This window comes from Argentina silus, assembly GCF_951799395.1.
Source record: "Argentina silus genome assembly, chromosome: 14".
Taxonomy (NCBI): Eukaryota; Metazoa; Chordata; class Actinopteri; order Argentiniformes; family Argentinidae; genus Argentina; species Argentina silus.
In genome coordinates this window covers 2,989,805-3,003,339 of record NC_139668.1, presented here as the reverse complement: position 1 = coordinate 3,003,339, position 13,535 = coordinate 2,989,805, and the positions used below count along the sequence as shown (strand labels likewise).

At 44.1% G+C, this 13,535-nt stretch overlaps 2 protein-coding genes across 2 annotated transcripts; one reads left to right on the top strand and one right to left on the bottom strand.

The window, feature by feature from the left end:
- Positions 1 to 1,949: 1,949 nt before the first annotated feature.
- On the bottom strand, positions 1,950 to 2,615 carry LOC310815631 (putative claudin-24; the record flags this gene model as incomplete). Its single annotated transcript, XM_083685485.1, has 1 exon — positions 1,950 to 2,615. The coding sequence occupies one exon, from the start codon at positions 2,613 to 2,615 to the stop codon at positions 1,950 to 1,952; it is 666 nt and encodes a 221-aa protein (XP_083541611.1).
- Positions 2,616 to 3,908: 1,293 nt separating this feature from the next.
- clcn4 (chloride channel, voltage-sensitive 4) lies at positions 3,909 to 11,120 on the top strand. The gene is made up of 12 exons (XM_083684942.1): positions 3,909 to 4,051; positions 4,417 to 4,571; positions 4,691 to 4,790; positions 5,786 to 5,973; positions 6,066 to 6,188; positions 6,313 to 6,519; positions 7,426 to 7,506; positions 7,604 to 8,149; positions 8,245 to 8,431; positions 8,920 to 9,318; positions 9,654 to 9,870; positions 10,083 to 11,120. The coding sequence occupies exons 1-12, from the start codon at positions 4,039 to 4,041 to the stop codon at positions 10,171 to 10,173; spliced, it is 2,307 nt and encodes a 768-aa protein (XP_083541068.1). The 5' UTR covers positions 3,909 to 4,038; the 3' UTR covers positions 10,174 to 11,120.
- Positions 11,121 to 13,535: the final 2,415 nt, after the last annotated feature.

Here is a 13,535-nt window from a genome sequence, read left to right as displayed (position 1 = left end):
TAGGTTTAGTATGTTCTGTAAATGAGTAAGTACCATAAAGTTAAGCATGAAGTAGTAGTTTCACTAAAGAATATGAACTTCATCGTTATAGACCCTAGACTGTAACTTTAATCATAGACGTGACCCTTACCACCAATAGACCCCACACATGATCTGAGGAATCTGGTGAGGAACACAACCAGGACAACAATCCGTACTCTTGTGTGACTGAGATTGAAAAAGAAGAGTTCCGAATGTTCACTTTCATTGTCAAAGTGACATGTGACAACAAAACACGCTGTTTAACATAGCGGTGGCTCCATGTGCTTCTCTGATGTGGAACCAACCACTGCCTGTGATAGATCGTGAGATTAGCATAGGAAGCTATAATGAGTTCATTGTGAGGGACAACAAAGGCAGCTTTCAGATGACAACATGAACACAGGCTGTGGGGCGCAGAGCATTTCAAAGTCTAGGCGGGGTCTCATGAGAAGACCTGGAAGGAACTGTGGCAGAAAGGACACAAGTCCACAATTACTGCTTTGAAAAGGCAGGAAGAAATTAAACATGTGTAAACTACCTGACCTGAACAAGCTTGTGTAATACTGCCAAAGTAATCGGCTCAAAACGAAGTGCGCTTCACATTCTTCACCTGACGAATCATCATTAAGATTTTCATTAAGCACAGCTTAACCCGGCAAACAAGGAGGAAATCAGAAGGAATTAGTTCTAAGCTCTGTTTCCACTGGACTTGGTCTGTCATCTTACATGAAAACTTACATCCTGATTGTAGTCAAGCAACAGTTAAGTTGAGCATGTGCTGGATTTAGTAACACAAGCAGATGCTTAGTATTATGGTTCATCATACCTAGACAGGAGCTGTGCTGATCAAACAGAATGGATGTATGTTTTTTATTTGATAATGTCAAATGTACATACATATGTCTCAATAACATGGATAACTGACATCTATTATGGCATAATATTCATGTTCCATTTAGAGTCTTCACACTACTATAGAGCTTATACAGTACATTATAATGCATGCAGATATAGTCTGCTTCTGTGAGTCTGCAAACCACTCATACTGCATCTCTGTCTAGAGATAATGTGAAGTGAATCTCAACAAAAATGGAAAAAAACACAGTACAATCCTCAAATATCCATATAGTCATTGTCTTTCCAACAAATATCAAAGTCGCTGCAAGCAAGCAAGTCGTTCTATATGTGCTATTATTTACACATGGTCATTACCATTTCACTATAAACACAGACATCACCATCATGTTATTCTTTTCATCATTGTTGTTTGAGTGTTTACAATCAGTTTGATGAATCATAGTAAACTATGTATTTGATAGTAATAACTCATCCTTAAATGAGGCTATGAGGCTTAAACTGTCTTAATTTTGTCATTGGACAACAATGATAGATGGTGTAGAAAATAACTGCAGGGGATTAGACATTCAAGACATTCATTGATACATTGATAATAAAATCAACCTAGGTCAGAATTGTAGTTTACAGACATTGAACAGACAATGTAATGTTTTGTTATCAAATTGTCTGACACCATTGCACACTATCTCTTATACAGTACAATCAGCGGACACAGCAACATATTATACATAGATATCAGCTTTTAGAATTCAGAAAGATACATTGTCTCTTTGGCTCATACGTGACAATTTCTGTTTGATGAATGTATGTGACATACAGTATTTGAAAACATTATTTCAGGAATATCTAAGTTTGAGTGATTGAAGAAAGAGTATAAAATCACTAGCAGCATTGTGTGGAAATTAGGTCCCAAAATAAAAATAAAACATTGTGTTGCTCCAAATCAATCAAGAATTGTCCTAGCAAACTCACTCAATAAATATAATTAAATAAGCATGCAAAAGCTTTAGGTAAGCAGCGTTTCACCTTTGAAAGAGAAAGGACCAGGGCTGACAAAGCTATACTCTCACTCAAACATATTCAGACCTCTTCCTATGTGAGGTACTGGTGGAGCGTACACGTCTTTGTAGGGGAATAGGCACATTGCACTGCTCCTCTTGTAGGCACAGGCAGGAGGAGAGCAACAGGAACCCTGCCACCAGGTGAAGGAAGCCTGCGGTCCAGCCACAGAACAGGGCATCACCAAACTCCCAGCGCGGCACCACGGCCGGCACAGACTCATCAAAGAATCGCAGGACTGTCAGGTGAGCGATGTAGGACACAGGTATAAGACCCAGTATCCCGGCAGCAAGGCACAGAATTCCCCCCAGCATTTTCATGAGCCGTTTGGCTCTGAGCCCCTGTTGTCCCTGGTGGCAACTATTGACCAGGTAGATCCCTGGGATGGCGAGCAGGACCCCCAGGAGGCCTGTGGCCACCGTCACACACATCAGGATCCTGGCCAGTTTGATGTCAGGGGGCAGGCCGAGCAGGCTGTCATAAGGTCTGCACTCCATACCTCCTAGATCCTGCACCACACACGTCTCCCACAAGCCCAGTTCATAGCTCTCAGCCGGCAGCAGGTCGGTGGACAGTGTCAGCCAGGTGGACATGATGGTGGTGGCCAGAGAGCAGATCCAAGCCCCAATGGAGAATACAACCCCGAGCAATTCCAGAGCACACACACCCGGATCCATAGCGCCAGCTCTGGCCACACTCAGACCTGGGTCCTGAGGGCTCCTGTCTCTCTGCGTGGCTAGGGGTTCCAATCAGGGATCAAGTTGTTCAAAAGGCTGTCCAATTAGGGGCTGACGACTTCAGCACGGTCTGCCTGGGAGTACTTCTTGTTCAAAGATCAGTCCTCACTCAAAACACGCACACATCATCTGAAGTTGAGAGGAAAGCGGCGTTCTGACATGCTGCCCTCCCCTCGGAGGCTTCTGCTGCTGAGAGGCAGAGAGGCAGACGCAGCGAACAACAGCATCATTCAGACCTCTGCCCATTTCCACACAGTGAGGTTCCACACAGGATGCTATTGAAGTGCAGACAGGATGTTATCAAAATGCAGATTGTTTTTACAGTACTCATGCAGAATTAAAAGCCTTTATGGGATTACTCCCTCCCTCTCCTTGCTTTGTCTTTTGAGCAACTGTTGGGCCCTATTAAGGGTTGCCAAGGAAAGTGAAGACAAGTAAAACTGACAAGTCTGTTTAACATGTCTGTTTGTGTCTTTAAAATGAGGATGACGAACATGGGATAAAATGTCACCCTTGGTTGCTGTATCAACCAAAAAGAGTGATTGTATTGTTTTAATTACAGCTGTATTGTAATTTAGGGAAATGTAGGGGATTGTGTTGTGATTTGGAACACTAATCAGGGAAGCCTTTTCTTCTGTATGAAACCCTGGGCAAACAGCACCCCTTATGATGACCCCTGGAAGTTGGAGGAATATGGAGGAGAAAAAAAATCTGTTCAATACTGGAGCAACGATAGGTTTACTGAGTGTCTTTATGTGCATGTGAACAGAAGAACCATACTCTGCAACAGAGTGAATCGGTATCGCAGCAAAACATGGCCGGAAAACAGTTTTTCGTCTAAAACGGCCGATTGAAATTGTATATATTGTGATCGGAAGACTATTTCAAAGTAGTATGGAAGTAGAGGACTTCAGGTTCACAATGAGGTATTGCAATCGGGAATCGGAGAACATGTCTAGCCCGAGCAGACCTCACATGAATCGGATTTCATTAAGTATGAGCAAGAACAATATTTGGACTTTCTGAAGCAAGCCCACTAATAATAAGTAATAGGAAGCACAATAGTTGGACTTGCTGAAGCAAGCCCACTAATAAGTATGTCGAAGAACTGCAGTTGGACTCGCTGAAGCAAGCCCACTAATAACGTGACGTAGGCTAGATTTGACAGCTTGACTTGAGCAAATGCATTGTGGGGAAGAAATCTCTGACGCCCTCTTCTTTATTTATTTTGTGTGTACATGTCAGCACTACTAGCTAGCTTCAGAAATAACAAAATGTCAAGATGTGCTTGCATGTTAGGGATTATATAAAACAGATACAATTGTGATTCGTTATAATTTATTTTGAGGACAGTGCGTGAAATATGGAGGCTGACGGTAAGCGGCTAATTTCATTGCATGAATGTTGAAGCATCAACACGGGGCTGCTACCTGGCTGCTCTGGGCGGCTGTGCCATAACAAGTGCACATTAGCCATTTAGCTAGCTAGCATGCCTGCTCCTGTGTGTAGCAATCTTCAAGTAAACAGGCTATGAGAAGTAAAATCTGCAGATTAGCTTGCTATAGTGATAACGCCTGTTCAAATCTATAAAATACATAATCGTTGGCTCTGTCCTGTCAGGTGAGATGTTGCTAGATCACCTATTAGCTAGCTAGCTAGCTAGCTAGCTAAATAGATCAACTATAAAACTGTCAAGGTTTGGAAGAAATTGTGCCTGACTTGGCTATTCTCCCTCTGGTAGCGGCCAGCAGTGCCACTCCCACAGAGGAGATGAATGGCTCTGGGAATCTGATGGACTTCCTGGATGAGCCATTCCCAGATGTGAGCACCTATGAGGACTTCCACACTATTGACTGGCTGAGAGAGAAGTCTCGGGACACAGACCGCCACAGAAAGGTGAAGGCATGCTCTGAACGTAAAGTAGCTCTGTCCTCCACACACACGCTCTCAATGACCGCTTAGGGTGTTTTTGCCACCCAATGTTCTATTCAACCTGACATTTATTGTTTCCCCAGATTACCAGCAAGAGTAAGGAGTCGTTCTGGGAGCTGGTTAAGAGCCTACTGGATGCCTGGTCAGGATGGGTGGTGATGCTGCTCATAGGACTCCTCTCAGGTGGGGTCAGGGATGTCCTGAAAAGCTCTTGCATCTGTGGAACCGCACACACTGAACACTTGACATGACGGTCACCCAGTGGTACTCACGCTGAAACACCACAACTGTGACGAGGGCGTACCATCATAGTCCCGTTGAACACAGTTTTCAGGGTGCTGCACTGGGAGCATGACAAGATGCGCTGCCACAAATGTTGATCTGAAAGAAGGCTATATATTCATAACAGGCTATCTGACAATAATTTAAACTACACTTCATAACAGGAGACTATATTCTTGCAACCTCAAAAACAAATCTGCAATTTCACTTATTTGAAGTAGCCTGTATCTGCATGCCATGAACAATTGTGCCAGGTGATTTTTTACTTTTTTCTTACTTAGTTTTAGCATGATGAATTTATAGTTGATATGATGTGCTTACTTCTGTGCATCTACGCCTCTGCAACACTCTGGCTGCCGAGGAAAATTGAAGCTGAAATACACACTGCGTCAAGTGAGCCTCGCTTGGCTGCTTTGGGGTTCAGTGTAGCATGTGTCATGGGTCACAGTGAGGTGTTTAACTGTGGCTCACGGTTCAGAGACGTTACGGTGTCATGGTGGCAGTCGTTTAGTTGAGCTGCCACACCTAGCCAACCAGAGAGTCACCTTCCAAATGATTATTAACCAATGATTATTTATAGCCATACCACTCTCAATGTCATATCAAATATAGGCCTGAATTCACAGCTTAGCTGAAAATCTATGAGAAAGCAATAATACCAACACAAATAGACCTAGTGGAGTGACATTTATTTGAAAGAGAGGACAGAGAGATATGTCCAAATGAGGATGACTTTAGTGAGGCTGCAGCTTGGTCAAGAGCCTTTGAGGAGAGCAGGTTTCTTCTGCCGGTACTATAGTAACCTGTAACCATCCATCCAAAGTAATCCAGCCATAACACAGAGCAACACGTCCTAGTCTCTGACATGTTCATGGTCTGGGTTCTGTCACACAAAGGCACGCTGGCTGGAGTCATTGACCTGGCTGTGGACTGGATGACGGACCTGAAGGAGGGCGTGTGTCTGTCAGCCTTCTGGTACAGCCATGAGCAGTGCTGCTGGACCTCCAATGAGACCACCTTCGACGACAGAGACAAGTGTCCCCAGTGGCAGAAGTGGGCGGAGCTGATGACGGGCCATGCAGAGGTCTGAGGTCACCTAGCTTACCTTATGTGATGTACAGCCGAGGGGAGGATTCTAGAAGAACAAAACGGTTTCACCCTGTTCTTGTTTTTCAGGGGGCTGGCGCGTATGTGTTGAACTACTTCCTCTACATATCGTGGGCCCTGTTGTTTTCTTTCCTGGCCGTGTCTCTAGTGCGAGTCTTTGCACCTTATGCCTGTGGGTCAGGTATTCCGGAGGTGAGTGTATGACGTGTTAGTGTTTTTCTTTGATATAAAATGAACCATAGATATTTAGGCTGTCCAAGTTTTTTGTCTGTCATTATGTGAACAACACAGGGCTGTGGTGTGTTGTCTTGTGTAGATCAAGACCATCCTGAGTGGTTTCATCATCCGGGGTTACCTTGGGAAGTGGACCCTGCTGATCAAGACCGTCACCCTGGTTCTGGCCGTGTCCTCTGGGCTCAGCTTGGGGAAGGAGGGGCCCCTGGTCCATGTAGCCTGCTGCTGTGGCAACCTCTTCTGCAGTCTGTTCTCCAAGTACAGCAAGAACGAGGGCAAGCGCAGAGAGGTATACCCTACTGCACTCCCAGTACTCCTCTGACCAGTGTGGGAGATCGTCAATACTCATTATGAATTGTGCTATTAATAACCCATTAGAGACAATAGGACCGTGGCAGTTTTATTGATCCTTTGAAAACATTCAGCTCTTATGGTGCTTTTCCACTACAGACCGGGTCCCACTCCAGACATTTTTTGGGCCCAAGCATGAGTTTCACCCTCAAACCAGCATGACTACTCATAACTGAAACAATAAATCTGTCAAAATGAAATGTTTCTCCAACAAGTTCCTTTGTAACATGACTTTCAAACTAGCAAAGGAGTTGTGTGGTTGAATGTAAGGTATTTATTTAGTTTGTAAATGTACATGAAAACTAACAGAGATTGTTCAGTTAGCTAGCCAGATGACCCAGTCACGTTTTCTTGCTTCTGTAACATAACAAGTAGCAGTCCCATAGACTAGCCTAGCTAAACAATGGGAGGGCACAGTAAAGATCGCACACCTGGGGCGCGTTCAGTGGCGCAGCACACTAAGGCGCATACCATATCATCGCAAGGTCCCTGGTTCGATTCCGGCCATCGACATATCCTGCATGTCATCCCTCCTCTCACACCCATCCTTCCTGTCAATCTCTACTATCTCTATCCCAATGAAGCAGAAATGCCTTAAAAACATATTTAATTTTTTTTTAAAAAGATTGCACGCCTAGCCCCAAACCCCACCCATGTCCCAGGTAAGGGCCATTTTTTGGGCCGTTCTTGGAGATGGAAACACCGGTGCCAAAAGTGACAATGTAAAAGCACCATCAGAGTATTTGCTGAATTTTCTTCCTATTATACTGTATTAATTGTATCATAATGATGTCTATGTATCCTATATTGCTGTGACAGGGGTTACTGTGTGTCTGTTCTGCAGGTGTTATCAGCTGCTGCAGCTGCTGGTGTATCAGTCGCTTTTGGAGCTCCGATCGGCGGGGTTCTCTTCAGTCTGGAGGAGGTATGGACACAGCACCACCCTCACATGTTAATCACCTGAGTCTGTTACATTTCTTCTAACTAACAGAGATACGGTGGACATTTCTTTCCCTCTTCAGGTGAGCTATTACTTCCCCCTGAAGACTTTGTGGAGGTCTTTCTTCGCTGCCTTGGTGGCCGCCTTCACCCTGCGCTCCATCAACCCGTTTGGGAACAGCCGCCTGGTGCTGTTCTATGTGGAGTACCACACGCCCTGGTACATGGCCGAGCTGGTGCCCTTCATCCTGCTTGGGGTGTTCGGGGGTCTGTGGGGGACCCTCTTCATCAGGGGCAACATCGCTTGGTGCCGTCGCAGGAAGACCACCCAGCTGGGGAAATACCCAGTCCTGGAGGTGATCGCCGTGACGGGCATCACGGCCATCTTGGCCTTCCCCAACCCGTACACGCGCCGCAGCACTAGCGAGCTCATCTCGGAGCTCTTCAACGACTGTGGCGCCCTGGAGTCCTCTCAGCTGTGCGACTACGTCAACAACCCCAACATGAGCCGGCCAGTGGACGACATCCCGGACCGACCCGCCGGCCCCGGGGTCTACACGGCTCTGTGGCAGCTGGCCCTGGCCCTGGTCTTTAAGATCGTCATCACCATCTTCACCTTCGGCATGAAGGTCAGTACAGCACAGCCCCGGGGGGGATGGGAGGTTCTCATCTGTAGATGTTGTGGATTAACCGTGCTGTCGGTTTTATGGGTGTTTGTGTCCAGATCCCCTCTGGACTGTTCATTCCCAGTATGGCTGTAGGGGCGATCGCCGGGCGCATTGTGGGCATCGCCGTGGAGCAGATGGCCTACCATCACCACGACTGGATCATCTTTAAGAACTGGTGTCGTCCCGGGGCCGACTGTGTGACCCCCGGCCTCTACGCCATGGTGGGAGCTGCAGCGTGTCTGGGTGAGTGACCTGACCTACCAAACAGAGATTCATTTTGACACCTGTAATTGTTGTTTGCGCCCTGTCAATTTTCTCTAGAAACTTTTCCTGAAGTTGATGGCTTTCAGGACATCTTTGTTGCTGCTTTCATCCAAATCCATCTCGCCTTCTCCTCTTTCTTAATCGATATCGATAGAAAACAGCCATACTGATAGAAACAGCCATTTGGATGATAGCCTACCAAATAGAGTTCCATATTGAAGTGAGCGGGACCAAATCTTAGATTGACCAAGGGAGTGTACGCAAGTAAGGAGTCTATGAATCATCCTTTGTTCTATTGGAGTCAAATCAAACTTATTACACTAACTATTCTACACTCCCTTGGTCAATTGAAGATTTGGTACCACTCACTTCAGTTGGTGACCCTGAAGGGGGAAAATTCTGCCCCCATCTTCAATACCAGTAGGTTGACTGTTCAGGATGCAGTGTTGACCCCTGTGTTGTCGTAGGCGGAGTGACGCGAATGACAGTCTCTCTGGTGGTCATCATGTTTGAGCTGACCGGCGGGCTGGAGTACATCGTGCCCCTCATGGCTGCGGCCGTCACCAGTAAGTGGGTGGCGGATGCCTTCGGGAAGGAGGGGATCTACGAGTCCCACATCCAGCTGAACGGCTACCCCTACCTGGACGTGAGGGACGAGTTCACCCACCGGACCCTGGCCACCGACGTGATGCGTCCCAGGCGCAGTGAGCCTCCGCTGGCCGTGTTGACGCAGGACAGCACCACCGTAGAGGACGTGGAGACACTCATCAAGGACACAGACTACAACGGCTTCCCAGTGGTGGTGTCCCGCGAGTCAGAGCGCCTCATAGGCTTCGTCCAGCGCAGGGACCTGACGTTGGCTATCAGTAAGACCTCCCCTGATTCCCCCCCAGCCCCATACACACCACCGCATTGAACTATATGACTTTGTAAGCATATGAATAACAAATAGGTTGTTTGTTTTCATAGATTATTTTTTCCATTTTGTTTTTTCCAAACAACCCATGACATGGACATCAAACTTCAGATGATGCAACAAATAGCAAAGTGTAACTGTAGATCTGTAACACACAACATCATAAGCCAGGAATAATTACATTTATGTATCTCAGTTGCTATTAAAAGTCAGTAGCAGCCATATGATTGTGCATTTTTTGTGCGCTTGCATTTTTTGTTGATGTGTTTGTGTGTCCTCCGTCAGAGACAGCTCGTCAGAAGCAGGACGGGGTGGTGAGCAGCTCTGTGGTGTACTTCACGGAGGACGCTCCTCAGCTCCCAGCCAGCGACCCCCAGCCCCTGAAGCTGCGGCGCATCCTCAATCTCAGCCCCTTCACCGTCACGGACCACACTCCCATGGAGACCGTGGTGGACATCTTCCGCAAGCTGGGCCTCAGGCAGTGTCTGGTTACCAGGAGTGGGTGAGGATAGCACCTTCATTTTAGAACACATTATTGATGGGTCATTCAGCAGACGCTTGTCTAAAGCATGGGTACAGCACAATAACTGAATGCTATGGTGCTTATGGGTTTATTTATGAATAGACATGTTAAGTTTGATGAAGATTAGATGAATAGACTAATGTTAATGTATTAGTCAACAGACTCATGTTTGTTTTGTCCTCCCCCCACAGACGTCTACTGGGCATCATCACTAAAAAGGATGTGCTCCGGCATATGGCTCAGATGATGAACCAAGATCCAGAGTCCATCATGTTTAATTAGCACCCAGGAAGCTGTATCTCAAGGACCTCTGGCCCTCAGACTGTGTAAATATGTGCAATGCTACTGTAACCTGTGAAGAGTCACTCCGTCCTCATACACTGACAGGCCGCAAAATGTGTTTAGAGCCACCCAGAGGGATGAAGGTTGTCAGGACCAGGAGGGAAGGCTAGCTAGCACCTTATGTCTGGTCCGACACGTTTTTGTTTTATGTGTTGCTGCCATATTTATGTTGTTACTGAAACTTAACTTTAGTATTAGTCAATGTCGAATTGATTCCTCCAAGGGTATATTTGACTATGTTACTATATGTTACTATAAGCTTAACATTGTGTCTATTCAAAAGCATCTCAATATAGTCCTGACATGTTATGTTTTAACACGGGTACTTGTATGTATTCTCTCTCTCTCAAAACAAGTAATAGTATACAAGCAGAAGACCGCATATCATGTCAGACAGTAGATCTAGTGTCTCGTGGTTTTTTTTAAAAATGTTTTTGGTCATGATAGATTTACAAAGGACAAATGCCTTGTTGAAGGCATTGTACAGTTTTCACTTCATGATGTCACTAAACCAATTCCCAAGTCATGCTTTATATGCCATGAGAATGTATTATGGAAAACAAGAGTTGTTGCACGAATCTACCTTGGCATTTGTACTTTGTTACTTTGTTCAGTGTATTTTGATACGTCAGTCTGGAGCCACACCAGGTTGTGTAGTTCTAGCCAGGCTCATCCATGTCATTATGTTACAATTGAGAAACTTGTTTTATTGTTGTTTTATATTTATTATTCTAAATGTTAACTATTCAACATTAACTAAGAACTGGTACAGAAAACCGATGTCGCACTTTTGGTTTGTGTTTGTAAATAAATAAAGTGATGCACAGTACTGAATATACTATTTGCAATGTACTCAGTTCAAAAAGTCAATAAAAAATTAATGTCAAGGATCAGAATTTGGATTTTTAATTCATGAGCATGTGTGTACAAAGCTGAATGAATTATAACAGGTAGGACTTAATACTCACCACTTAAATGAATAATCTCATATTTGATAATCTCCTAAAATCATATTTGCCATGTTGATATGTACATTAAGAAAAACTAAATAAAACAGATTGAGGAAAACTTAATGTCACATGGTCTCATGTTTTTCCTTGATATAGGGAGACTGATTAAAAAAGTAATTAAAAAGTAATTTCTGAATGTTGAAACCAACATGTACAAAAATATCCTTAAATAAATACTGACAATCTAAACTTTAACCTCATCTTGATTGAAAATCCATACTTTTGGAGGATAGAGCCAAAAGAAGAAATGATCCAAGATGGTATAGCGTCTGCCTATGAAATCTCGTGAATTCAGGAGGCAATTCTTAACACATGCATACCCTTATGTTAACCACGAGTTTAGAAGGGACATGCTGTGCTAGGAACAAATATCATAGGGATGTTTTTTTTTTTTTTTTTTTTTAATTAGGCCTAGTTCTTACCACTCACAGATTTAGGGTTCGGGTTAGAATTACTTTAGGAGAAAGGTGGAGAAATGGGACACTGTCTTGGATTTTCCAAATTGAGTAAGCAGCCATCGCTAAAGTGGGCACTGCAAACACAGGTCTTCTTGGTAATGTTTTATTCTGTGTCATCCTGGCCTTGAAGTCGATCCACCTCTGTCTTATCTCTCAGGAAACCAAAAAAGATGACCTTTGTCTCCTTGCGCCTGACAATTATACAATAACATCTAGCCATTTTCGTAACGTATAATGTTAGAAATTATTTGTATAAAAACAGTTTATTATTGCTATAATAAAAATACATTACTGCAGTGTGCTAAATTTACTAATGTGATGGCCTGTTGATAAATGAGAGATGAATCAAGCATTAGTCCCATGGTACATTGGATTAATACATGGAGAGGTTTAGCCAGGTAATCAAGAAAGATGTTGCAACACACGCTTACACAAAGAGCTATAGTGGAATAATACCAGGCTAGGGAGGACATACCAGAGTAGGTATCTTATCTCTTACAGGGTGCTGACTCTGCAGCTTGGATGAATGGTGTGACCAGCCCGTGAACAACATGGGATGCCAAGTCTAAACCCTGGTTCCTCCCCAACCAAATAGCCAATCGCAATCATTTTGTATACTGTAAATACTTTGTTTGACTGTTTGAATGCATCCATTTTTGGAGGGTTGGTTACAGATTAACAGCTTGCTGACTGTGATTTTCTTCGCCAAAAGTGGTCCTTGTACAAGCCTAGAATTCTGACATATAAATAAATAGCTAAAAGTAAGAAGTAGTTTGTCTTCTCCTTCAAATAAAGAACACGTTTTCTCACAATAAACTGTATATCTACTGTACCTTCTGTACTGAAAAGTTGAATCAAAGGGAGCAAATGGCTCAACAGATACCAAGCATGCACAGTGTTTGTGATTGATCATGACTGATCATGTACACATTTGCATAGGGAGGAAGCTACAACATGAGAAAAACATCTTATTGGAAGTATTATAATGAGCAGGTCGTGGTGACGGACACATAACCTCCTAAATCACACCACTCAAAACTGAGTGTAGCAATGTCCTTGGACACAGAGGCGGACTAAGAAGGTATAGTAAGGGAAACCCCGTTTATTCACTCAGTGTACACGTTAACACTCGTGCACGTCAGGTCCTGGTCAACTTTTCAGTCCCAGCTTTCCAGCCCTCCTCTGAAAGCAGAGGCACACACATCTTAAACCATTTCGTTAACGACGCTTCATTCGCAACAGATGGGCAACAAAGCCTCGCTTCCGCACCTTGGCCACGGTCCTGTAGCTCCCTCTACAGGCCGAACGCTGCATGTCCCCCCACACTGAGCTTTTCAGCGAGATCGACAGGACTGGAATTTTCCATAAAGAGTACCTAATTTGGGTGATGCTCATTTGATCTGGTGAAGCTAAAATTCAAACCAAAATACTTGAAATGATGATTTTGACATTGGTGGGTCTTTAAATAATTACAATTCTGAATTAATTTAGATTGCAGTATAGTTTATTTGTAAACTTTATTTTGGTGCAGATGAATATAGCCTAACAAGTTATTGCAGCTTGCCCAACACCATTGAAAAATACCACTGGCTCCCGGTCTCCAGCTGGATACTGTAGGGATCTTCAGGTGAGGGTGACGATGATGCTGACGGTGAAAAAGACGTGACACTCCCTGTGTTTGTGTGTGCTTTTTTTATTTTAGTTTTTTTATTGCAATACAACACTAAGCAAATAAGAGAACAATTCGCAAATAGCACTAAACAACACAGCAAAACAGTTGCTCAACAATATCATCAGCAACAACAAATATTCCTGTCTGTATGTATATATTTAT

What these genes read in the sequence shown, in the direction of transcription:
- clcn4 (XM_083684942.1), top strand. An exon ending in GCTCATAGGACTCCTCTCAG is followed by an intron (nt 4,791 to 5,785) that starts GTGGGGTCAGGG and finishes TGTCACACAAAG; the next exon opens with GCACGCTGGCTGGAGTCATT. An exon ending in TGTCTGGTTACCAGGAGTGG is followed by an intron (nt 9,871 to 10,082) that starts GTGAGGATAGCA and finishes CTCCCCCCACAG; the next exon opens with ACGTCTACTGGGCATCATCA.